This window comes from Carassius gibelio, chromosome A13, assembly GCF_023724105.1.
Source record: "Carassius gibelio isolate Cgi1373 ecotype wild population from Czech Republic chromosome A13, carGib1.2-hapl.c, whole genome shotgun sequence".
NCBI classification, from domain to species: Eukaryota; Metazoa; Chordata; class Actinopteri; order Cypriniformes; family Cyprinidae; genus Carassius; species Carassius gibelio.
In genome coordinates, this window is record NC_068383.1 from 10,410,300 (window position 1) to 10,437,091 (window position 26,792).

Genomic DNA, 26,792 nt, shown 5'->3' on the forward strand with positions numbered 1-26,792 from the left:
AGACAGACAGACATTTTCATAAATAAATGTGACCCTGGACCACAAAACCAGTCTTAAGTGTGATCTGAAAGCTGAATAAATAAGCTTTCCATTGATGTATTGTTTATTAAGATGGGACAATATTTGGCCGAGATACAATTATCTGAAAATCTGGAATCTTTTTTAAGAGACAATACTATAAGACCAAGTAGCCTTTTAGACCTAAAAGACCAAGAAACTTTCAAACGGAGATAAAATGAACTTAGGGCTAGGGCTTGTCGTTTTGTAAATGTCTGTGTCGTTTGAAGTGTCTGTTGTATGAACAGTGCGTGTCTGTTACGATTAAGTGTAAACTAAAGCCTCGAATGAGATCTCACCTATAGCGCAGGTGAGCTGCGGCAGCGCGTCACGGCTGAGTGACAGCTTCGTTTCAATGTGTTCGCCTTGAAGCTGCGTTCGCCCCGCCCCTTTCGAAATTTCGTGTAGCCAATCATGTGTGCCCCCCTCAAACTATCGGGCTGAGAAGTCACGCTGCTGGAGTGAAAGGGGAAAGCTATCCACTTACAAAGACACCCGATATCACTCGCATGGCGCACGGGTAACCGGATCAGCTTCGGGCAGAAACGAGGCGGGGTGACGGACTAAAGGAATCTGAGGTGAAGAATAAAAACAATGTCTGTTTCCTCTACTGAAGTGACAGTGGCAGGCGAGATCAAAAAGGAAAATGTGAAGTACGCGGAGCCTCTCGAGAGCTCCACGGACAGTCGGGGGCACGTCAAACTCCTGATTCTGGACACTCCAGTGGCCACCGGGATGCTCGTCAGGCAGCACCAGACGCAGACCTCTCCACCAGAGCGCAAGATGCCCACTATGGACTCTTTGTCTGCGCACACTTCACCCGCAGCAGCATCGAACTCTTTGGCTTTCTCAGCGGAGCAGGTTGCGTGTGTTTGCGAGGCGCTTCAGCAGGGGGGCAACGTGGATCGACTCGCCCGGTTTCTTTGGTCTCTCCCGCAGAGCGACTTACTGCGCGGGAATGAAAGTATTCTTCGCGCTCAGGCGCTGGTGGCTTTCCACCAGGCGCGTTACCCGGAGCTTTACAGCATCTTGGAGAGCCACAGTTTCAGCCCCTCGTGCCACTCTGCCCTGCAGGACTTATGGTACAAAGCCCGGTACACGGAGGCGGAGAAGGCCCGCGGTAGACCACTGGGCGCAGTGGATAAATATCGCCTGCGACGCAAGTTTCCGCTTCCCCGGACCATCTGGGATGGAGAGGAGACGGTGTACTGCTTCAAAGAACGCTCAAGGAACGCGCTGAAGGACCTCTATAAGCAGAACCGGTACCCGTCCCCGGCCGAGAAAAGGAATCTGGCCAAGGTCACAGGACTGTCCCTCACACAGGTCAGCAACTGGTTCAAAAACAAGAGGCAGAGAGACAGAAACCCGTCAGAGGCGCAGTCCAAAAGGTGAGCAAAACTAGAAACCCACAAACAGAAACTTTATTCAGTGAATGAATGAAACAGTTAAGACCTCTATCAAGAGTTTAAACTGGTTTATTGACAAGATTGAGATCGATGAAATATTTACATTTTAATGCTTTTTAAAAATGTTCCTTCCTGTCTGCTTGTGTTGTCACAACTTGTTACCAGTCTTTTTACATTTAGACTCATCTTTAATTTATTTTGAATGACTTTAAATTACAGAAAAACAAAAACATGCTTTGGTCGTAATTTTAAGAGGCAGCTTCTAAAGGACACCCAAACATGTGCGTAAAATGTATGTGTGTGCGTTTATTTTAAGTAAACATTAACTATTCAGGATCCATTGACGTGTAGGCTTCGACCCACCACATAAATCACTCAGAACTATTTACTTTTCTTTTTAACCGAGGAGGAAATCCTCCTCTTTAGCTCTCGATTTTAACATACAGAGACATGCACTATTAATACAGGATTCACTGTAATGTTTTTCTCTTTGTAAACAAAGCTCCAGCGCACCTGGTGGAAATTGCCTCCCTCCAATACATTTATATAGGCTATATATATATATATATATATATATATATATATATATATATATATATATATATATATATATATATATATATATATATATATTACATTTATTATTACAATATTACAATCATATTCACTCACACTTGAATTGGGCAGTTTTATAATTTAAAGCTGTACTCCATATAGGCTAACATAAAACAGTTTTAGTTCTTATCCTAACAGTTCATCTTTGGCAATGCGTTTCTGCTAATATTAATCTGAACATGCATGCATTAGTTTTTTTTTTATGGAGGACATCCTGTGCTTTTCTGTAGTGCCAAATGTTGGGGTGTGACAAATATGATAATATTAATAGGCCATGTCAGGCATTTTTTACTTAAGACTCAGGACCCCCATTCAGAGTCTCAGCCAGAAATCCATCAACATATAATGATTTATATTATTACAAAACAATTGACCTTTTATAATGTTTAAGAGTTTTCAAAATACTTTTTGAAATGTGTTTAAAAGTTAAATATATTTTAACTTATATAAACCATATTAAAATAAACAACGAGACAATAATTTAACAATACTGAGTTTTTAAATGGAAAACCAAGGACGCGTCTTTTTTTAATCTCCCAGACATGTAATGACGTTTTCACAAATTAAAAATAAATTAATAAATACAATGCCAAAATCTTTTGGCTGGCTGTGAGAAGGAACAGTTGTGGAAGACCTGTAGTCTCACAGCTGCTGCAGTCATTCACTAAACGCGCCCTTCTCTCTCAATCAGACGAATTTATGTTTGAACAGCTGAAGGCACTTTGAAATATAGTGCATGAATCGCAGTGTATTGTACTTTAAAATATCCGCTAAATTTAACCTTTTGTTACTGGCGACTCATCCCCGTATGGCGAAGGGCACTGTGGTCAGAGAGCTGGCCATTTGTGAAGTCATGCTATGTTCGCGGGGTTGTGTCGCCATAGGACTTATTGTGCTAAATGGTTTGCGTGAGCGCGTGCGTAAAAAAAAGGGTCTGTGGTATAGACAGTATTACCGCTGACACATGAAAGCTGTGATCTAGGGGGTCCTGCGGTGTGAAGTGGATACTTACCTCTCCATTTGTCTATGCGCGCTCCCGTCTACATCTTCCTGCAGCTGCGTCAGCCCGCGAAAATGTACAGTCTAGCAAATAATGAAAAGTAATAATTCATTATTCCCTCACTCTTTCGGAGTAATTACTTTGTACGAGTGTTTAGCATACAATATTGGCAAAAACATCAACAGCAGTGTCAAAAAATAGTAATTTCAATATGCAATTAAAAAAAAAACGCCTTCTTTCAGCAAGTTATAGAGGTTAATGGCCATCTAGACTCGTATAAGAAAGAACTCAAAATAAAAAAATTTCCAGACACTTAAGACATACTGAATGAGAATTGAGAGTATGTCCAAGTATTTCACTCTTGTATTTTAAAATGTATCACAGTGAAGAAGAAAGCGTGCCTATACCATCGTCACAGCAAACATTGATAACATACAATTAGCTTCATTTGTACTTACATTTTCCAAATGGAACAACATTTTTTTTTCTTACTTCTAGCTTTTTATGATTTGGTTGGTTCTTGTTCAGCAGTCCTGGTCTGAAGTTGCACTCTGTTTCAGTACATTGTACATTTATGCATTTAGCAGACACTTTTATCCAGAAAGACTTACATGACATTCAAGGTACACAAGGTACACATTTGATCAGTTCTTGCTTTCCCTTGGAATCAAACCCATGAGTCATGACCTTGGTGTTGCTAACACTGATTTTGTAATGCTAAAGCATTAGTGGTAATAAAATAAATAAATTAAAAATACAATTTAATTAATAAAAATAAAACAGCAATTCAAGAATTTAACAAAAAGTATTTAAGAAGTTTACATATACAGAACACAAATCTATTATAATGAGCTAAAGTGTAGGGAAGACACAAAAGCTTACAGCTCTCTGTCTTTCAATCTCTCTCAGTGAGTCAGATGGAAATCACAGTACGGAGGATGAGAGCAGTAAAGGTCGGGAGTCTCTGTCCCCGTGTCCAATGTCAATCTGTGCTGATGGGACCATAGGCAATGCAGTTCTTCCTCTCTGTTCTGGAGATCTGGAGGCCGGGGTCATTGTCCAGCAGGCTGGAGACAGCAGGACCTCTGTCTCGCCACCATCCGTCATCTTTAACAGAGTCTCAATCAACACTCCCACTTCTGTTTTCCACAATGGCACCCCTTCATTTCTTTCCACCACAGGACATGTCCTCTTCAGTGGCATGAACTTGGAACTCCAGTCCCTGGTTTGCAGGTCAACGGCAGATGTGGAAATGGATGATAGAGGACAGGACAAAGGGGTAACTGAAGATCCTGCACTGGCGTACCCCTTATTTCACTGCAGTGTGAATGGGACAGACACAGAGGTGAAAGCAGAGGATGTAAGGCAGGATGTGTTGGTCCAGAACCAGACCACGTCCATTAGCTCCGCCTTTACTGTCACCCCATCCAATGGCTTGCAGCTTGAAGGTTACAACTTGGATCCTGAAGACAATGGGACCTCGCTGCTTAGTAACAAGGTGGCACTTCCTACCTTGCAACTCTCATCATCTTCTTCACCCTCATCAGTCACACAAGGTTAGTGAGCCTCATTGCTTTGAACAGAATGAGAAGACTAGAAGTGTGTTGTGTTTCTTATGACCATCAAAGACATGACTTTCAGTTTGTTCCTATTTATGTATTTATTGAAAAATACATTAGAAGTACAACTCATACACAATTAAGTAAATACACCTGTTTTATGATGAGAATGTTCTTATTTTTCTATATTTAATATGTGTAATTAGTAAACATTAAATAAAGAAAAAAATCCATAATGAAATTCTTGAAAAGGAATCCATATTAAGTGGCCTAATCTTTATTTGATTATATGTACACTCGTATGGAAAAGTTTGGGTTGTCGACAAGATTTTAGATTGTTTTTGAAAGTATCTTATTTCTTTCAAGATTCTTTGATGAATAGAAAGTTCAAAAGAACAGCATTTATTTGAAATATTAATCTTTTGCAACATTATAAAAGTCTTTATTTTCGCCTTTAATTTAATAAATATTGTATTATAAGACACTAAATTTAACCTTTTATGAGAGGGAAATGTTAGGTCATAAAAAATTTTTGTTGTGGTTTTTGTTGTAGTTATTGACCCCTGAACCAAATAATAATTGAATATGAACTGTATATCCTTAATATTTGTGAATCACTGAAAAAGTTGGAAAGCTTTATCCTCTCTCTCATCTTCTGTCATCTCTCATCCCTCTTTCTGTCAGGCGTTGCTGATGACAGTTCTCCTGCTCCTGCCTCTCTGTGCCACAACCAGGTGGAGAAGCAGGACAGGCTGCAGCTGACCTCTCTTGAGTCCAGCACAGCACTCTACAGTCTAAGTAGCATTCACACACTGTCTGCTGTGAAGAAGGAACCTTTGGAGACTCCTGGAGGATACCTTTACCACCTGGGTTACAGTCCTGACCCCACCCACAGCTCCCCCACCAGACTTAACACCATCATGACAACCACCCTTCAAGACTACACCACTCTCACAGTGAGTGCAGCCTTACTTGCCCAAACGGACCTTACCAGTGAGTTCAGAGGTCATGATGCCCAGATGACCTCAAACCTAAATGGAGACTTCCTATGTGCGGTTTCAGAGGGAGGGAAGGGAGAGATGAGAGCAGTCGAGGATGAAGGGGGGAAACAACTGACAAAACTAAAAACAGTGCATATAGAGGAAGAGATGACTGACCTCTGAATGTGGAGAAGTGGAGAAGGAGGTAAAATACTTTTTTTTACAGAAAATCACAACATTATTTTTTAACAACAGTTTTTTTTATGTTTTCAGACTCTAAATGTTTTGTATTATTCTGAATTATTTTCAGATGTGTTATTCTGAATTATTTTGGCAAATTTGTCTTGATTTGGAGAATCTATGCAAAGTCATATTTGAATATTTTGAAGTTTTTGAAAGTGTTTTTTCCCCCCTCTTTCTCTCTCTTTCCACACACAGATATCTTTGTACTCTATAAGTTATTGTGTATAACAAGGGTATTCAAACTGGGGAACAGGAATCCTCAGAGGTACACATGAGATTACTAGGGGGGTCCATGGAAAAAATTAACAAAAATATAGTAATATAAATCAATAAATCAATAAATCAATAATTGACATCATTATTGTTTAATTCTGGCTGAAAATCCAGAGATTAATTACAATTAATAATTTTATAAAAAAGACTCGGTAACATAAAAGAAACAGAGTAACATAAAAGAAACCTTTATGAAAAATATTTTTCAGATAATATTATAAAAAAACACTTAAAATATAATTTATTTTTCACAGGAGAAACTGGGTCTTTACACACAAACATATGTAACTTCCTTTTGTATTTTAGGAATGGGCTCCCTTGGAAGGGAATAATCATTTGGGAGTCCATGGTATCAAAAAGTTTGAAAACCTCTGGTATGTAAAAGAAAAATATATTTTTTCATGTTTGCCTCCACATCACTTCCATCAATCATTTTATACTAAGTGTTTACATGAATTTTTGAGCTACAGGTACTTGACAGATTTCATTTTCTCTCTGTCGCTCGCTTTATCTCTCTATCTCTCTTTCTCTCACAGTGGGGAGTGTGGACGTATGTGTGTTTTATGAGAGTCACCTGCTAGTTTCTGCCAAGAAGAGTTGAGTTTAGCAGACAGGTGGATGTCTGGTCATGTGTCATCTGACTCAAACCTTAAAGGTCACCCACCATGGAAACACACATGCACAGACACACTTTATTCCCATTCCAAAAATACAAAATCTATGACAATCTTTGTGGCATTGCCATAATCATTACATTGGCTACAGCTTCCAGTTACATTAATAATAGGCAAGAAATATGCAGATAATATTGTAGACGGACAACACATATATCAATACAAATACACAATGTTTGCTTATACAAACTAAGGGATGAGTCAGAATGGTTGGTAATCGACTGCTTGTCACAGATGCTGTAACAGATGTTGTACGACTGTCAAAGTTTAGGGTATTATCTGTGCACAAAATATGCTAAGCACTACTTGTTAATTTGACATGCAAACCGTTTTGAGAAATATGGGATATATATTTAAAATAGTGAAATTAACTGTTTTCCTGAAGGATTTGATTAAACTCACCATCCGGGTGTTGCAATGGTGTATGTGTATGAGTTGTTTGTATATGGAAGAGTCTGTGTGTGCATTTACAGAAGTTTTTGGTTTTGAGTTTGCTCTTTGTTTGTGCCTTCTTGCTTTCTGAGGCTCAGCACTTCTTCAGGTTCCCTGCCTTTTTTTTCTTTTTCTTTTTATAGTTATTGGTGCTGGTTAGACATCTGCAGTATTTATGATGAAAGCTATGCACCCATTCTGGGAATGAGAAATGACTTTAAGAAATGACACATAATGACTGAAAAGTCTCTTTGAGGATTATCCAAAATTAAAAGGATATAGGTGTCAAATGAGCTAATGTATGGCTGTTAATGTATGAGCAAAAAGCAAAACAGCCTTGTGAATAATATTGTAGCATGAACAAAGATTTTCAAGTTATGATGTATTTTTCTACAAAAAAAGAAAAAAGAAGAAGCACAAAATGTGATTCATTAAATATTTATACTGAAAAAACAGCCTCAATCGAGTGATTTCATTCATGACTGAAAGATGTTGTAAACTTTCGACAGATTTGTTTGCATTTTCTTGTTATGTCTACAGTGGATGTTAAATATTCAGACGGACAGGAAACATGCGAATAAAAAGATTTAAGTAGCCAGGGAGGGGAGGGAAACAGAGACCTGATACAGAAAGGCCAGGCCGGGTGCTGGAAAATCAGCAGTGATCATTTGCACATGCCTGGTGGTCTGGAGCTTGTTAGCAAGCTGCTCTTGTCTCAGACTCCTAAATTCAAATAAACAGGAGGGCGATTTCTGGAGGCCCTGCCGTCTCCTGTTTTTTTTTTTTTTTTTGGGGGGGGGGGGGGTAGAAGGAGGTAGAGAAACAGCCAGATAAATTCTCTCTTATTAGTAAATGACTCTTACAGATGGCATTGTGTAAATCTAAAACACAATGCTTCTGGATTCAAGGAATAGTTAACCCTGAAATTAAAATTTCCTTAGCATTACATCACTCGCTCACCAATGGATTCTCTGCGGTGAATGGATGCAGTCAGAATGAGAGTCCAAACAGCTGATTAAAACTTCATAATAATTAACAAGAAACCCACACAACTCCAGTCCATCGAGTAATGTCTTTGGAAGTGAAAAACTGAATGTGTGAAAGAAAATATTGATAAACTGTTAAACAATTGTTTCAGGTCAAAATAGAAAAATAGACCTGTCCATAATCAATAATAACACTTCCTCCACTTAAAAAGTCCATGTTGTCCTCTCACTTCAAAATCAACCAACATATTCAATATAAAACTGTTCTGAACTGTTTTCGCTTGTAAACAGTGCTTGCGTTGTGCATATTGCTCTCCTGATTCATACGGGGTGGCTTTTTTGCTATGGATAGATTCATTTTTATCTGGAAATAACAACTTAAAGATACAAATCTCTTGATGGATTTATTACACACATGCAACTTTTCACTTCACAAAAGCCATCTAAATTACTTGTGATGTTTTTATCCACTTTTCGGTCTCTCATTCTGATGGCACCCATTCACTGCAGAGGATCCACTGGTGAGCAAATAATGCAATGCTAAATTTCTCCAAATCTGTTCTGATAAAGAAACAAACTCATCTACATCTTGGATGATCTGAGGGTGAGTACATTCTCAGCAAATTTTCATTTCTGGGTGACCACAAAAACTCAAGCTAACCAGCCAAGCAATTTCAGGTCCCAAAGTTTTTCTCTGAAATTTAGCTGAAAGCACTATTTTGGATACCAAACAAATCTGAATATACAATAATCTTAGCAATACTGCTGGAAGTATTTGCATATTATGGTTCATGAACAAGAGAGATTTTAACAGACTGTATGGAAATAGGAGCATTGTCACCTGTTCTCTAACAGTCTAAGTGATGCTGTTGCCATGAGAGATGGCCAGGTATCAGATAACACCAGCTCTAAAAATGAACACTGTGAGAGAGAAGAGTGTTGTTAAGAGTTTATAATGTGTGCTGATTCTGTTCCTGTGCAATGGTTTTATGTCATATTTTGTCATTAACAACATGCAAATAAAAATGTGATGGTGATTGAAACCACTCAAACATACCTCACACTGAGCAACAATAAGAAGCGGTAATAAAAAAATATGAACCTCTCAAACTGAGCCTTATTAAAAACTATGACCTCTCACCTTTGGGGGTTTGAAAGGAGGGGTGCTTAACCCTTAATAGCAAACAGAGCTGGATTTGTAACCAGAACCTCCCCCCACGCCCCCACTAATGAGAGGTCAAAGGGCACACGCTGCTCCTCTGCTGTGTTTCATACCTGTGTGTGTGTGTGTGTGTGTTTCATTTACTGGTGAGGTTTATGTTTATGAACCAGCCATATATTGTGAGTTTGTCAGTGTAAACATGCAAATGTAAATGTAAATTAAGAGTACCAGATATACTTGCAGACAAGGGAATGTGAATACCAGCATTCATTTTGAAGCATTTTCCCTCAGTTTAAACTCTAAAGCTTGCACTGGACAGATCAGTTATAGAAGATGTGCATAAATGCAGTTATACAAAATAAGAAGTTGCACTTGAATTAAAACTTTCTTCCCATAAACCTAAATAACATCAAATTGTTTCATCAAACTCTCATTCTTTGCCTTCTGGGATTCAGGCTGTCATTCATTTTTACTTAACTTTGACCTCTTTAGACTTACACAATTTCTTTGGTATGCCTGCTGAGAGAGAGAGGGGGGGGGGGGGGTGCAGGGATGATACGTACAGCACAAGTTTTGTGCAGGCCACTAGTAGTTTTCAGATAAAATTGTGTTTCTATAAAAAGCTACAGAATGAACAGGACAACCATTCAAAAGGATGCAAAAGCATTTCTAGGGTAATATGGGGTAGGGTTATAGTCTGGAGTAATTATAATTATTTTAAAATAATTATTTTTAAAGTATAAGGTACATCTTTACATAAATGTGTTTTTGTAATTGAATGGCAGGTTGTTAAAATTAAGAGGATGCAAGGATTTCAGTGAAACACACACATACATAGGGGTTAATCTATGCCCCCTGGTGAAACTGGACCACAGAGGGACAGAGCAACTGCTTTATATTCTGCCAGCCCACACACACCACTCTGTAAGAGTGCAGGACAGACATTATTCTTCAATTCATTTAATGGCATTTTATCTCATTGTTCCAGATTCTGAGCTGAAACCACATCTGCACTGCATAGAAGAACAAGACAGAATTACAGTACCTTACAAATAAAAGATAGTTTACTAATAAAGAGTAGGAAAAAGATAATATATATTTTACACAGGAGCTTTTTATCAACTTCATTTGTCCATTTGTGGGAAAAGCAGATAGATGTCACTGCCTGGCGCCCTCTTCCTGTAGGACAAATATATGACAGACTGACAAGCTGCATTTTAGATCATTGTGCAAGTAATACACATATTTTAGAATTACTGACATTGAGAGAAAAAAAACTTAATTCTAAACCAGAAGGACAATGGAGACTGATTGTACTTTACTGTAAAATGTTATCGTTACAGCAACAATATTTTTGTTTCCATCCATTTATCTTATTCACCGTAGTTTATGTAGCCTACTTTCTGCTGTATTTGAAATGTTGCTTAAGTTAATAAGTAATTAAATTCAAGTGAAAAAAGGGCAATGAGATTATCGTTGCAGGTTGTGACTGATTTTTCTTTAAAAAAATTAACATGTAGCCTTTCCATTCTAGCGATTTAAAACAGTTAAATCTGTTTTCTTCGATTTGGCAATATTGTTGTTTTCTTATTTTCAGATCAGAAGCAAGCTATAAGCTATAAGTATGAGATTGTATAAGTACAAGTATACATTGCTACTCTAACTGGATTTTTTTTAAACGAATTAAAATGAGAATAATAATTCCAGTGGTCAATATTATTTTGAAACTTGAACTGGTAATAGTAGTAATGGATAGCTTTTTATCTCTCGAGCGGCTGCAACAACGTCTAATTAGTGGTGGATTCTCCTCCGCTCAGTCTTTCATTTACACCTCACAGAAAACTCATAAACACACACAGTGAAAAGAAAACAGTTTACACCTTCACAGTGGTGGAGTGCAGAGCACTAAACATGAAATACGGTGACGTTTATGTTGCACTTATTAGGATGTTGTGTGTGTTTGTGTGTGTGTGTGTGTGTGTGTGTGTGTGTGTGTGTGTGTGTGTGTGTGTGTGTGTGTGTGTGTGTGTGTCCTCCTGTATCATCACAGAGCCCACTGGACTGCGGCGTGTCTATGAGCGCGCGCGCTTCTGTTGGTCTGTGAAACATCTTGAAATGATCATGATCTGAGCGCGGGCACGCCGCCGTGCTGGGGGCTGGTAGAGGATCGGGAGGATCTGGTGTGGGACGGAGGGGGTGCATAGTGCTGATCGTACTACCGTAACCTGAGCTGCCATCGGCTCATGCACTGTTCAGTGCAGAGGAGACAGAAAGTTTTAGGCACAAATTGGTTAGAAATTTTAGAATAGGCTATATTCGTGCACCACAAAGAATTAGAACTAATACCTAACTGGGTCACACTTAACATTATACTGTGCATTTATAAAAGCAATTCATACTAATTATCCTTATACATTAATTTGTGACAAATATAGCTGTTTGCAAAAACAAGGTGTGAAGTGACAAAAATAATATATTAAAGCAAGATGCAATATTTCTGTGTTAATTACTTCAGCAGCATAATCTCATATTTAATCATTATTTGCTATTCTGATTCAGGTAGAATATATAGATAAAGTAGATTATTCTTAAATGTAACTTCTGATTGTTGAGTAAACCATGCTTGTTCAATGGCATTAATAAACCATTAAGAGAAAAAGAGAGGAACACGATTGGTTGTTTTTACAGGTGTTGAGAGGCCAATTTAAAGATTACACTGATACTAATTAGCATTAGGGAACATTTAAGGTAAAAAAAATCCTCACACCGAGAAAAAAAAAATAGTTGAATATTTTTCCAAAAAATAAAATAACCTCAGGCGGGCCAGCTGGATTTCCAGGAGTCATGTTACGGATATCTTCAGAGATAAAGAGCTGTGACCGGGAGACTAAGAGCTCCTCAAGCTCACAAGTTATTCGCTAATGGATCGGTTTAGTGTTTCAGACCCAGCTTACAAAACCACATGCACGGACCAAATGCTCCATCGCGGGGCGTTTTCAACAGGATGAATTTATTAATTTAGGCTACACTGCTAAAATAAAGATTATTCAATGGATCTTATTCAGCTAAAAAAAAAAAAAAAAAAAAAAAAATCTTAACAACAAAAAACAAACAATAAAATGTATGGTGTTCTTGAGATATTTTTGGTTATTTAGAGATTAAAGAAATTCTTGACATTTCAATACAGTTCTTATTGGAAACATTTTATATTTTGGGGGACATGAGCGTAAACATATACAAGATAACTGAAAGAAATAAAGTCGATGTAGATTTAATTACACTCAATTATTGTCGATATAATTAGATTCATCAATAAAATAAGATTATTCTCTCTCAAGGTCAAGTAAGTTCAGTCATTTCATTCGTTCATTTTGATGTGCTATTTCTTATCAGCTCATTTAGGGAAATATTTGCAAATTTACGAATCATTATAGGTATTGTATAATCTATTAATTCGCAAAACGAAGTCAAAAATAATTTATTAGAATACCAAAGCCTACTTAATAATTAATTTCTGCGATGTGCCACTGAATTACATAAAAAATATTTGACACACTCTTATATCTGTCCTCACATGTTCATGCAATTAATAAGCTGTGAAAATGCCACCCAATTAGGTGTTTGTTTGTTTTGGGTTTTTTTGGAGGGGAGGGGGTGGTGATATGATAAATTAAATAGTTAGAATGGCTTTAACTCATAACACTATACAAATAATTATAAGTGAAATATAGAAACAGTATTGAGAAAAACAGAAGGCGACGTAAATGCTGCTGCATTCAAGGACGTGGAGATGCTTGTGATAATTAAATAATTGTTTAGCCTATCAAATGAAGTGTTAGAGAGAGAGAGAGAGAGAGAGAGAGAGAGAGAGAGAGTGTGTGTGTGTGTGTGTGTGTGTTCAAGTTCTCCAGTTTCAGGCCTTGACGTCCGTCCTCTGGGGAGGAAACGGAATGGATCTGTGGATGCAGTTCTTCTCTGCTGGCCGGTTTCAGAACAGAACGGGGCGAGCTAATCACGGAATGACGCTGTGCTGGATTTCTCTGTCACATAACCATACGGACAAACCGCATCCGAATCTCACGTATCCAACCCCAGAAGGTGACAGTGGTGCCACACAACAGGCTGACGGGCGTTTATTAAAATTGGAGCTGGATCAACAGATTAACGTGGCACGGGGATTTTTGTCCGAGGACTCATTAGGGAGGAATACCTACAAAGCCTTGGATTAGGAGGATATTACGTGGTGGATTGCATCGGGCCGCAATGTCAATCTTGCCCTCTTTCGGTTTTACGCAGGAGCAGGTCGCGTGCGTCTGCGAGGTGCTGCAGCAGGGTGGAAATCTGGAGAGGCTCGGACGTTTCCTTTGGTCCCTACCAGCCTGTGATCACCTCCACAAGAACGAATCCGTGCTGAAAGCGAAGGCCGTGGTGGCCTTCCACCGGGGAAACTTCCGTGAGCTCTACAAGATCCTGGAGAGCCACCAGTTCTCCACGCACAGCCACCCCAAGCTGCAGCAGCTGTGGCTGAAGGCGCATTACGTGGAGGCAGAAAAGTTGCGGGGCCGCCCGCTAGGCGCTGTGGGCAAATACCGAGTGCGTAGAAAATTTCCTCTGCCCCGTACGATCTGGGACGGTGAGGAGACCAGTTACTGCTTTAAGGAGAAGTCGCGGGGCGTGCTGCGTGAATGGTACACGCACAATCCTTATCCATCTCCACGGGAGAAGCGGGAGCTGGCGGAGGCAACGGGACTGACCACCACACAGGTCAGCAACTGGTTTAAAAACAGGAGGCAGAGGGACCGGGCAGCTGAGACAAAAGAGAGGTGAGATAGCCTATATTAATAATATTAATACACACACACATATATAATAGGGAAATAACGTTTTTTTTTTTTAAAAAAACGCGCAAAACTGGCTTTGATTATTGCAGTCACTAGCAGAGATAACAAAAATAGGATACGTTTTTATATATTGTCACTCAAATGTAAATGGAAATACGAATCTAAGCAACATCAAGTTACACTAATTTTATAATTAGTATGTTTATCATTTATAATTTAAAACTTTATATATTGCCTATTTTTAATTTTATAATTCGGTTAAGATTTTTTTGAAAGTCCTTTTTTTTCTCTAACGTAAGAAACAATAAAAGCAGAAGAGGTAGATTTTTCTTACTGCAGTGAGAATTTATCTAGGCCTGTATTTATATCATTTAATCGCAGGTTTTAAATGTTGGATTTACTTTAAATGATATGCTCTAAAGATTTTCTAAAGATTTGAAGTTTTTATATTGTAAATCTGTGATGACAGTTACCTTTTCAGCCGTCTTGAAATACAGGCGACCTAAATTGCTGTGTGAAAAGTAATACGTTTTTTTTTTCTTGTGTGTTAAAAACATAAATCAAATATAAAGCATTAGTTTTTCTTTAGCTGATGTACCTAATAATTATTTTAAGATGAAACTATTTTGAAACCTTAACACTAGGCTTTAATGTTAAAGTTTATCACTTTCTTGCTACTATGTACTATGTAGCCTAATTCTAGGCCTGTAAGATGTCAGTTATATATAATATGTTAAAAATGTAATATTCACCCAACAGAGAAAACAGCGAGAACAGCTGCGTTGGCGGTAAGCAGAGCCAGCGGTCTTCGCTCGACGGAGTGAAGTCGCTCATGTCCAGCTCGGAAGATGAGTTCACTCCGCCGCAGAGCCCCGAGCACAACCCCGTGCTGCTTCTGCAGGGGAACATGAACAATCACGGAGCTCCAGCATACCCAATGCCCGGCCTCGGTGCGCAACATTCGGTGCATAGCATGCAAGGACATCCGCACCAGATCCAGGATTCACTGTTGGGATCTCTAACATCCAGCCTTGTGGATTTAGGATCTTAAGACGTCTCGTTCACATTTTAAGCAACTTAAAAAACTTTAAAACAAAAATACCAATATTTACGGTGTTACCGGATATTCTTATGACACAGAGGACGTTTGCTGAAATAAACTATTATTTTGCTAATTATTAGAAGAAGAGAGAAAATCAAAAGAGCTTTTCAGAGTTTTTGGAATTCTGAGTAGGTGGACAAGTGCGTACATTTTGTAAAACATGTCAGGCCATGCAGTATTTAAGAATATTCACATTGTTGTATGCATAAAACTTTAATAATTTATGATGTTTTACTCAAAGATTAATTTATATAAATTGTTCTGTATTGGACTACAAAGAGCATGGATTTTTCATGAGAAAATAATTGGCTTCAAACAACTTTAACTAAACTATATGGATGTGGAAACTCTGTTTCGTTCTTTTTGTATTGAGTATAAATGTATAGCACTACATTGAATGTGTAGTTTTGAAAACAATGGCTATAATATTGTCCATATTATATTGTCCACATTTTCACGTCAAGTCAGCGCTTTGAGCATTTATCTTTTACTTGGAAATGCCTGTTAACCAAAATATAGAAAATCAGAAAATCAACATAAAAAAAAAAAAAAAAAAAAAAAAAATATATATATATATATATATATATATATATATATATATATATATATATATATATATATATATATATATATATATATATATATATATATATGCCAATCCACGTGACACGTCCGAGCCGGAAGAGTGCTAGAGCGCGTGAAAAATGAGAACGTCTTAAAACATCAACAAGAAAAATCGTCCCTTATGCAGAGGGCAGAAAGACGCCAAGATGCGCCAGGCTGCGCCCAGGGCCGAGTTTAAAAGCTCTTTTACTTTGACTTTTTGACCATTGTTCAGTTAAACGAAATATAAAAAGGCAAAACCGGACACATTAAATCACTTAAGTCTTTTAACTACGTTTGATAAACATTTATTAGTTCATTACGTTGACCTACTTAACAAAAAATAGAGAAATGGAGACAGAGAGAGAAAGGGGAAGTACTGAAAAAATAAAAATAAAAATCAGTTTGTTATGTCAGTTCTGGGCCTGAAAATTGACACGATCCACAAGAGCCGCTCTAAAGACCCTCCACCCAAAACGCCTCGTCCACACCACACTACAAACCATTTTCAACCCAATTTACAACAATTGTGAACTTTTGTTTCTTTTTTAGCGAAAACTCCAGACACTGACAAGCAAATGAAATGTTCTACATTTCCAGCTCCAGCAACATTTATGGAATATTCGGCAGTATGATCAACACGAATTCGCCTTTTCCTGTCTCTTTTACGTCGATAGTCTCGTGTCAGTGTAAATGGATTTGAACAGAGAGCACAGAGGGTTTCCGGGCCCTAATTAGAACCATTCTCCTGGTTTAGAGGGGCTTGATTGTAGGAACAAGGGGGACACCCTTCCAGCCTTCCATGTATCTTCAGGATTAAGTAAAGTTTAAAATAAAACTATCTATCTATCTATCTATCTATCTATCTATCTATCTATCTATCTATCTATCTATCTATCTATCTATCTATCTATCTATCTATCTATCTATCTATCTATCCAGATTTGAAAAGCATATTCAATATTCACTGTCACTTTTAACAATACATAAACAATTTTTTTTAAATATATTCAGGATTGGCAATAAATATCATATCATGGTTGACTTAAACTCAGGAACTTAGAATTCTTCCCCCAAAAAGACAAATGCTGGGCATGAATCCCAGCTGTGGATTTAATCAACAGTCTAATTATATTTTGCACATATAAACATTCCTTACATCTGCTTTCCTCATTTTGGTAGTTTATACAAACCAAGTAATTGAGAAATCCATTTCATGAAAGGCCATGAGTGCAATGTTTTATTATTATTATTATTATTTACATTGAGTATTGGTTAGATTCTGATATCATAAGTGTTGTCTCTGGCACAGACAAAATGCTGTGAAATACTTCTGGTGGCAAACCTGTGTGACAGTCAATTTCACACATTAGGATCTGTTTGTCAGATAGCTTCTCCTGCCCAGGTAGTCACTCATCCAGAACTCTCATGGAAACTGACCCTTAAATGGGTTTTGGGGGAGGGGGGCCGCACGGAAGGAGCTTTTAAAGTGAGTCTCAAGAGAGCCAGAAGAAGGGTATTTTGTTACCAATGATGCATGGACCTGACAACACTTCAACCAGCCAGACCCCCGACAAAGACTAACATGTGTTTGTGGGAAAGGGATATGGGCGATACATCAGTTTTGAAATCCACTTTTTTGAAGGTCACTGAAACTGAATCAGGCATTTCTCACTTACAGTGCTTCAGCAGGGCACACACACACACACACACACACACACACACACACACACATATCTCAGAGATAACATCATGCTTAAAATAAATATCTAACGGAACTAAGAGGAACTGCAAATATTTGAAATAATAATTAATAAGTTTTAGGTTTGAAACATGTATTTTCATATTTGTACATATGTCTATTGTCATGGTTTATTTTATATCCCTTTTCATTTTTACTTTGCCTTTTTCTTTTGTTAAATAAATACATTGCATAAACATACAATATTTTATAACAACAACAGTAATAATAATGATACATTTACAGTTTTTCTCAGTCGCTTTGGTACATTTCTCGAATCAAACTCACAATTTGCAAAACAGTGCATTTCTCAAAACAATTTGTACAAATAGCAAAACATCATGGATAACCTACAAAAGCCAGTCTCTTACTCAAAATCCTTAGTTCATCTCTCAAAAGTAAATATCTGTGTCAATGAACATGTCAGTGCCATCAGAATGACAAGCCCTTGTGTTATTGTGTACGGATAAGACAGTCAAATTGTTTAGTCATGTTGTCAATATAACAGTGTACTCTGGAGGGATGTTCTGATGTAAAATATGGCAACATTTTGGATGACAGTTACTGTATTGAACAGTATGCCATATGCTTATGTATGCCATATAATCATTTAAAAAGTACACATTTACACATAACTGTATGTGGGATATTGACTGAAAGAGACTGGATTGAATTCCCAGTTACACTTTTACTAGTGGTCTGGCACAATGTCTTTGTGATATAAAAAAGGAAAAAGAAATATGGGCACAAAGATGAAAATAAGTCAATTGTCAGAATGTGTAACTCTTGTGTTGTCCTCTGTCTATACACTATATGTAAGCTTTCCAACTGAATATTCATGAGATGAACCTTTGAGCTATTTCAGAGAAATGGTTTATCATTGGTTTATCATCTACATTCTCTTCATTAGTAAATATTCACTTGCACAATTCATGCCAAATTGACAAAAAGTCTAATAATAATGTGTAAAAAAAAATGTGCTTGGCAGTTTATGACAACTAGATTAAACATTTTGCATTTAATGACTTATATGATGAACTAAAGACTATTGCACAGAAAACTATATAATACACTTTGAGCAACATGACATTAGCAACTGATAATGTAGTAAACAACAGAGAATTGTACATAATCATTTGCATGGATGTACCAAAGCATTTGCAACTTGTTCAAAGAAATGAGAAACTGCTTTTTTGATGTGCACAAGTGACACAATGATCTGAGAATTGAACAGGTAGTTTTGAGAATTTCAATTCTGATTTGAGAAATGTACCAAAGTGACTGAGAAAAACTGTAATAATTTTGCAAAAATGTATTTACATTTTGTTTAAATTACTATCAGTTCTTCATAGCATCTTGCATTAAAAAGATGCATGTTTAAAAACAATGCCTGTCGAAAAACAGAATTCATTTTGGCAGCTCTTTCAGGCTTGGAAGCATAAAGCCAAAATTTCACTCCCCAGAGAGAGGGAAAGAGAGAACAGGATCAAACTCTAGATGGCTCCATTAAAGAAAAAACTCAGGAAATGAAAACAGAAATATGATAGTTTCCTGTTTTTCATTGGGACTTGGAGCATTCTCTTTTTGGAGTATAATTACTACAATGAGATCAGTGTGATATAGTTCAAAACCTTAGACACACACACACCCTCATCTTGTAGTCTAATCCAAGTTTCTCTGGTGTGCTGCTGCTGGCTGACATTACAGTGGCTATTTTTCTTCTTCTTCTTCTCTTCTTTTCTTTTTCTTTTTGTCTTCCTGGTTCGCAGTGATCTAGATTCACATTGATTATGGAATTCCGTTAAAGTTCAGATATCTGCGGGAGAACTGGACAAACTACACGAAACAGTTTCCCAACAGGTATAACAAAAGGCCTTCTCTTCTCTCATCTTTTTCTTCTCTTATTACTTTACTCTTTGGCTTAGTGAACATTTCTTAGTAATTTAACTTAAAGATTCAAACAGCATCATAATTAAACATCAACATACAAAATTTCAATGAAGAGACTGATCTATTTTCCTTATAAAACAGGAGGGAATTCAAGAGTATCCGCACACACACTTTTCTCTTATTTGTACGTCTTGTACACTTCGTTTTGCTAACACAATGACTCTGTGGTCTCGACTCATTATATCATTAGCAGGAGCTGGAAAGAATCATAATTACTGTGGCTGCAGGTTTATTTACCACAGTGTCTCTTCTGCCCTCTGGTGGTTTTGTTAAGCACCACAAAGAGGCCCAAAAGAAAACAGCAGATTGCATTAAAAAAATAAAAAAAATAATAATAATAATAATAATAATATATATATATTCTGGTGACAGAAGCTTCTACCATTACTAAATATATAGTAAAAACGTACTTTTCTGTAAAGCTGAATTTATGAAACATACCACCAAGGAGACAAAGGAGTGGCTCAAGAAGAAGCACATTAAGATCATGGAGTGGCCTAGCCAGTCTCTAGACCTCAGTCCTGTAGAAAATTTGTGGAGGGAGCTGAAACTTTGAGTTGCAAAATGACAGTCAAGAAACCTTAAGGATTTAGAGAGGATCTGTAAAGAGGAGTGTACCTCCCGAGGTGTGTGCAGACCTGGCAACCAACTACAAAAAAAAAACAAAAAAAACATCTTACCTCTGTGCTTGCCAACAAGGATTTCTGCATAATTACAGACCCTTCATTTCGTTGTAAGTGGGCCAACTTACAAAATTAGCAGAGGATCAAATTAATATTTTCCCCACTATACAAACAGAAATAGACAAAATGTGTATGTACAGCTGTGGTTATATTGATAGAATAGAATAGGATAGCATTTATAATATATGGGATAAGATAGGTAGTATTTTGTAAACAAAAGTGGTATTATACTTCTTTTTATTGAATAGTAGGGGAGAGCTTTTAACTGTTTTAACTGTTTAAAAACTTTTCTTGTGCCTGGCAGCCCTGGCATTCGGAGCTCTTTAGCACCGGCCAGATGAGAAGAGCTCAAAAAAGAGAAGGCTTGGATGTGAGGAATTCAGAGTAATTTTCTTGAAGATTGAGCAGGGCAGCACCAATAATCGTTTCATTGTCTCAGTGACAGCTGAGTAGAACTGTGTGAGCAGTTCCAGTGTCAGGTTGAACTTATTCAGCTGGAGAAGGAAGTACAACCTTTGTTGGGCCTTTTTAACAATGTGATATGGTGGTTCCCAGGAACCTGAATGACTCCACTGCAGCCACAGTGCTGTTCATGATGGTGAGTAGGGGGAGTGCAGGGGGGTTCCTCCTGAAGTCCACTATCATCTCCACTGTTTTGAGCGTGTTCAGCTCCTGGTAGTTGATACAGCAACAGACAGCCAACTCATCAGCCTTGCTTCTATATGCAGACTCATCATCATCCTGGATTAGGCCAATAACTGTAGTGTCGTCTGGAAACTTCAGGAGCTTGACTAAGGGGACAGTAGAAGTGTAGTCATTGGTGTAAAGGGAGAAGAGCAGTGGAGAGAGAACACATCCATGAGGGGCACCAGTGCTGATGGTGCAGCTGTTTGACATTAATTTCTCCAGTCTCACTAGCTGTTGCCTATCTGTCAGAAAGCTGTGAACCACTGACAGCTAGGAACAGAGAGCTGGGTTAGTTTGTTCTGTAAGAGTGCTGGGATGATTGTATTGAAAGCTGAACTGAAGTCCACAAACAGGATCCTCACATAAATCCCGGGTTTGTCTAGATGTTGTCTAGGTGTTGTAGAATATAATGCATCATCCACACACCTCTTTGCTCCACAAGCAAACTGCAGGGGGTCAAGAAATAAGGAAAGTAAAACACCTTAGAGATAGAAACATTATAGGAGGTGTCTGTGTATAAATTCAAAGCTTAAAAGTTGAGATATTAGTCCATGAACTGTAGACAGGTATTTGTATTTGTCTCCCTCTAGCGACTAATTGGAGTTATTGCATTATAAAACATTACACATTTGACAACACTCTCAGACTCATTCGATAGTTTTATTCAACATTCAGCTAACTAATCCGTCGTCATATCATTAACGTAATTTGAATGACAATGATGTGATCTCAACATTTTTTTCAACAGGGCGTGGTGAACCCGTAAAATGCTCACAGTCCTGCCCGAGAAACTCTAGTGTATTGAAAAGCTGTCAACATCCGAGGCTAAAACTTCAGATTGAGCACAGTTATCGCTTTTCAATAACGCTCGTGCTAATTTTCTTCTGACAGCTTTTATGTTACATTATTTATCTACTTAATTTTGTATGACTACAAGTGACAACAACCATGTGTCAAAACAATATGAATGGTCTCCAACATGGAGACCATTCATTGCGCATTCGTTTTCTTTAAGGAAGGTCTTGATGGAGTTGTTACGAAACCGCGGTCGAAAGGCAGTTTTGAATCTTGCCAAACTGAGATAGACAACAAGTTAACACACTCTGATTAAGTGTTTGTCTGTAAATGTCAGACAAGAAACATAGATTTTAACTTTCATTTTTGCTGTAGGGCACTTAAGAACCTTAAATGAATAGACCTATAATTATGAAATATTCAGGAACATTGTGTGACGTGGAAAAACGTATTTACATTTGGCAAACGCTTTTATCCAAAGCTACAAGTAATTAATTAAATACATTAGGACGCTATCTTGAATCGCCAATCTCACAGGCTACCGTCAGTAGGACGATTTGAGTAGTATGGAGCATAAATAGACTATCGCCCAACACTATGACAGAATTGTATTTTTATTTATTTTTTTACAGATTTTTAACAGATTTAGTCTTACAATTTTGCTTAGAATAGCTTAAAATATGACAAAAGGTTGTTTTAATTTGATTAATAGTGGTTTAAATGAGTATATACAACGCAAGGCTTAAGGCTAGAAAAGTGTTAATTGTGGTCGAGAAGATCGTTCCTGTCGTGTAGCTGTCCACGGTGCTGAATGGCGCCTCTTTCACTGAGTGCGATTTTGTTAATGAATTAAAAAGAAGAACATTTATTTGTGTGAAGATTTCAGACACATCCAGAGTCTGATACTGTAAGTTCAGACCACGATTTTAATCTGTCTGTATAGCTAGACCAGCGCAGAGGCAGCTCCTCCGTGCACACTTTAACCATAACTTACTCACACACATTTATAGTTTATTACAGTTTTACAGTGCCAAGATTTTTGATTCGTGGTTTCTGTTTTAGTATGATGATGTAGACAAATCATGGCTTAAAAGGCCACTGAGCAGCTGGAAGTCATGCCATAGCCCTACCACATTTGGCCACCAGAGGGCGCAGCCAAAAGGCTAATAATAAAATATAAAAAGGGAAAGTAAAGGTGTATATAAGATACATTCTATGCATGTATTTATGACAAAGACAAAAATACGAAAACATACGAACCATATACATTTCGAAGAGTTTCGTATATGTTTTAAAGATTGTGCTTGTTTTATATTTATTCGTTTAGCAGACGCTTTTATCCTGTATGACTTACAAATGAGAATACACGAAGGAGCAATTCATTCATATTATGATTAACCCATACCATATAAAAGTACCACATTTCACTGCACATTTGCCTTTAAAAGCACACATGAATATGTGTATATAACACATCATTTTCTCGGCCCATGGCTTTCACCAAACACTTAATTAAACGTTTAGTAAAATAATATAATTTAAGACTTATTTTAAGCATTTTCTCTCCACTTGCCAAAGGATAAACCTATTCTTTGTTCAGTTCCCGAGTAACTTTTCATGCTCTTTGTTCATCAAAATAAATAAATCTATGTCTATTTATGATGTAAAATTTAGGTTTATTATTGTCTTATTGTTATTATTTTAGGCCCACACTTTTAGACAGAGAACTCCTCAAATAAACATCCCAGAACGTCACACACTGACTCAAGCAAATTAAAAAAGTCAGGGTTTCTGTATAAGTCTGGCAACCAGGGAGGTGGGTATTCATGCTTAGGCTTTGGGGAGGGGGAGGCGGGGTGCTTCTTTGTTAGCTCGGCCCTCTCCAACTCGTCATTAGTGCTGATTACCGTTGACCAATTTGACAACCTTATTGACTGCTAAAAAGACTTTTTAATCGTCCCATCCTGCACTCCCCAGAGCTCAAAAGAAACGGAAATTTTTCACCATCCTCTATCCAGTGTTTAAATAAAGCCGTGCTCTCTTCCTTTCCCTTGCTTTGGCTCATATTTTCTCCTTTTTCTCGGAAGGAACACTTGGTTTGCCCCCGCCGTTGTTCAGGCTGAAAGAAAATAGAAAAATACTTGTACTTTTTATTGAGAGCGTACCCAGGTGCGCGACCTGAACCCTGCAGGCAGTTGGGAAACAGAAGCTCTGTGTTTTTGCGCCTGGTCCTTCACTCATTTGCGACATAAAAACCTTTTGTAAATTTGAACGCTAAGAAGAGCGTGACCACTTTTAAGCTATTCTGAAATATTTACAAACATTTATTATTTATCAAAATAAAAATAAATATCTGGCTCTTGAAAATGTGAACAAATCACTGGTTTTGAAAATGAGAAATTACAAAAACGATATGCTTAAGGGAGAAAAACTGCTTTGTTGTGACCATAGCATAATAGTCGAATATTTAAAGCCACAAGGCATTAACCCACTAGATTAGCCACGTATGAATTATAGCCATCTTGTGAATTACATATTAAATTAATACTAAACAATCTATGAATTGACAAGAAAATCATTGTAAAATTATTATTATTTTGCAATTAGCAGCATTGCCAAGCATCTTTGACAAACACATTTTCTGCAGCTTGCTTGGGCCACTAGTGCATTCTATTTAAACAGCAGATCACAGCTTGGGCTGTGCTGACATCCGGGAGAGCGTCTCGGCCTTTCGCTGACCCTGTGCTGTCAGAGCGCATTACACCACGCGAAGCATTTTAGCCAATTACTGCTCGAGTGTGAGAGAGATTGAGCTCGCAGAGAGGCATTAAAACATGCAACATATTTGATCCCCGTCTGTTCTAAATCTGTTCTTCAGCATATAACATTTTGAACAGCATATGTTTACTTTCGGGTAGACATGGGTTACAATAAAAATAAACATGAAATAAAACATATTTCATGGCCAAACTTCACAACGGAAACACTGGAATAAAAAAAAATACCCTTTTTACTTTTCGATCGTTACTTCAACAGTTTAACAGTGATTTTATTTTTTTTAATCATGGTTATTTTTCCCCAGAAATTTCACGACGCGCAGCAATATGCACAACAAAAATAATAATAAAAAAGCACACAAATATAAGGCCTAGTGGACAATGATATTTAAATAAGTAAATAAACATATTTATATATTAAAAAAGACACGTGAACATTAACATATTATTCAGTCTTTCATGATAAAGCACGCACACATACAATAGCCTACCAGGTTCGGCCCACATACATTGAATTTTTTTTTTTTTAACTCCCACCTCTCTTCGTGAGAAGTACTGCGCCTGTTTGTTGATCACATCAACGAATGGAAAATGAAGTTGTGTGACTTTTTTCCATCCTTCATTTTAGCCTCTCTCTGGCCGGTTGCAGGCACTCAAGTTTTTGTCGTTGTTGTTAGATTGTATCTACAGTTCTCCTGTTTTCCTTTTTTGAAGCCTGTCACGTTAGACGTCACATTCACTGTCGCTGGAGGTGACGGAGATGGCGGCCTTGCTCGAGAGACTGACATCTGGGCTTGAGGCAGGATCCAGTCGGTCTACTGTGGTGTCATTGTCCCCCAGCGATCGGTCTGAGCCAACGGACATAACCTGCTGCTGTAGCCTGCAGGGGCGAAAAAAGGACAAAATATCAGTGAGGATTACAGCTTACAGTGGAGACAATGGAGGCAATCAGAAATAAATGTCCTCAGCTCTCACATTTGAAAGTTAAATTACGCAAGAAACGAAATTGAATGTTTTATTTTGTTTGTTTAATTTATTTTTATTTTTTAAGAATCATGATTATGACAGTAAAGTAATAAATAATAATAAAGCACATGATTAGCGCCTTTATGCAGTTCAGTGGAAATCTCTCCACCTGTTCTTGGCTGCTGCAGCGCGGTCTCTCTGCCTTCGGTTTTTGAACCAGTTGCCCACTTGCGTGGGCGTGAGTCCAGTCGCCTGCGCCAGCTCTCTTTTTTTGCTCGGGTTCGGGTAAGGGTCCTGCAGGTACCAATCTCTCAATCGATGCCGCGTCCTCTCCTTGAAGCAGTGCGTTTTCTGTTCGCCGTCCCATATCGTCCGAGGCAGTGGAAACTTCTTTCGGACGCGGTACTTGTCCACTGGTCCTAACGGACGCCCACGGAGTTTCTCAGCCTCCTGGTAGTGCGCCTCGAGCCAGAGCGCCTGCAGCTTCGCGTGTGAGTCCTTGGTGAATTTGTGGTTCTCTAGTATGTGGTAGAGCTCGCTGAAGTTACCTCCGTGAAAGGCCACGACAGCGCGCGCGCGCAGGACAGACTCGTTCTTCCCGAGGACTTCGCAGGCGGACGGCGCCACCGGGAGTGACCAGAGGAAGCGACCGAGCCTCTCCACGTCGCCGCTCTCCTCGAGCGTCTCGCATACCCCCGCGACCTGCTGGGGGCTGAAATTCAAGATGGGCAGCTGGAACATGGAGACTGTTATCTCTCTCTTCTTTTGGTCCTTCTGTCTGGTCCTGCTCCTCGTCTGTCCCGTCCGTCTTTTTGTTCAGGGTGTCTGTCAGAAAACGGCAAAAGACCCGAGGAGCGGTGCCAAAATCGCCAAAATCTCTTTTTTGATTGAGTGCGAGCATAAACAACTGGAAGCAAGGTGTTTTCTGGGGAGCAAAATAAAAGAACATTTAGCCCCTGCTGCCGATATTCTATTGGACTTGACAGATTGGCTGCCTGGTTGCCATGGACACACGTCAATCACTGTCAGGTTTGCCAATCACGCGTGAAGCTGCACTAGATTTCAGCACCACCCAGCGCGCAACAGCGCCTTTCACTGACAACATCAAAGCGTAATTTTGACCTTTACGATTGTGCTCAGAGACGCTGAATGTAATGTTGTCATCTGCTGGAAATCTGGAAGCAACCCGCTCTGAGGCGTCGATAAAACGATAGGAAGGGGTGTCTGTTAAAATACAGTATGGGCTGAAAGACATTACTA

The 26,792-nt window shown here is 38.3% G+C and overlaps 3 protein-coding genes across 6 annotated transcripts; 2 read left to right on the plus strand and 1 right to left on the minus strand.

Moving 5' to 3' along the window:
• The first annotated feature begins 481 nt into the window (after positions 1–481).
• On the plus strand, positions 482–7,230 carry LOC128026147 (homeobox protein SIX4-like). 4 transcript variants are annotated; one of them, XR_008186359.1, is made up of 5 exons: positions 482–1,445; positions 3,988–4,634; positions 5,322–5,822; positions 6,440–6,507; positions 6,670–7,230. XR_008186359.1 is itself a non-coding variant. In XM_052612909.1 (4 exons), the coding sequence occupies exons 1-4, from the start codon at positions 652–654 to the stop codon at positions 5,718–5,720; spliced, it is 1,734 nt and encodes a 577-aa protein (XP_052468869.1). In that variant the 5' UTR covers positions 482–651; the 3' UTR covers positions 5,721–7,230. The 4 variants fall into 4 exon arrangements, 2 of the variants coding, with proteins under 2 accessions (XP_052468869.1, XP_052468868.1); XR_008186360.1 differs by having other exon boundaries at positions 5,322–5,593; positions 5,700–5,822; positions 6,440–7,230; XM_052612909.1 differs by having other exon boundaries at positions 5,322–5,593; positions 5,700–7,230.
• A 6,044-nt stretch (positions 7,231–13,274) lies between these two features.
• LOC128026753 (homeobox protein six1a-like) lies at positions 13,275–15,677 on the plus strand. Its single transcript, XM_052614018.1, has 2 exons — positions 13,275–14,210; positions 14,988–15,677. Exons 1-2 carry the CDS (start codon positions 13,651–13,653, stop codon positions 15,277–15,279), a joined length of 852 nt encoding a protein of 283 aa, XP_052469978.1. The 5' UTR covers positions 13,275–13,650; the 3' UTR covers positions 15,280–15,677.
• A 6,477-nt stretch (positions 15,678–22,154) lies between these two features.
• Positions 22,155–26,536, minus strand: LOC128026643 (homeobox protein SIX6-like). Its single transcript, XM_052613894.1, has 2 exons — positions 25,702–26,536; positions 22,155–25,446 (listed from the first exon to the last, which is right to left on the minus strand). Exons 1-2 carry the CDS (start codon positions 26,271–26,273, stop codon positions 25,290–25,292), a joined length of 729 nt encoding a protein of 242 aa, XP_052469854.1. The 5' UTR covers positions 26,274–26,536; the 3' UTR covers positions 22,155–25,289.
• Between the last annotated feature and the right edge of the window lie 256 nt (positions 26,537–26,792).

What these genes read in the sequence shown, in the direction of transcription:
- LOC128026753 (XM_052614018.1), top strand. Translation starts at nt 13,651, where the DNA reads ATGTCAATCTTGCCCTCTTTCGGTTTTACGCAGGAGCAGGTCGCGTGC. An exon ending in GCAGCTGAGACAAAAGAGAG is followed by an intron (nt 14,211 to 14,987) that starts GTGAGATAGCCT and finishes TTCACCCAACAG; the next exon opens with AGAAAACAGCGAGAACAGCT.
- LOC128026147 (XM_052612908.1), top strand. Translation starts at nt 652, where the DNA reads ATGTCTGTTTCCTCTACTGAAGTGACAGTGGCAGGCGAGATCAAAAAG. An exon ending in TCAGAGGCGCAGTCCAAAAG is followed by an intron (nt 1,446 to 3,987) that starts GTGAGCAAAACT and finishes AATCTCTCTCAG; the next exon opens with TGAGTCAGATGGAAATCACA. An exon ending in ACCCTCATCAGTCACACAAG is followed by an intron (nt 4,635 to 5,321) that starts GTTAGTGAGCCT and finishes TCTTTCTGTCAG; the next exon opens with GCGTTGCTGATGACAGTTCT.
- LOC128026643 (XM_052613894.1), bottom strand. Translation starts at nt 26,273, where the DNA reads ATGTTCCAGCTGCCCATCTTGAATTTCAGCCCCCAGCAGGTCGCGGGG. An exon ending in GCTGCAGCAGCCAAGAACAG is followed by an intron (nt 25,447 to 25,701) that starts GTGGAGAGATTT and finishes TCGCCCCTGCAG; the next exon opens with GCTACAGCAGCAGGTTATGT.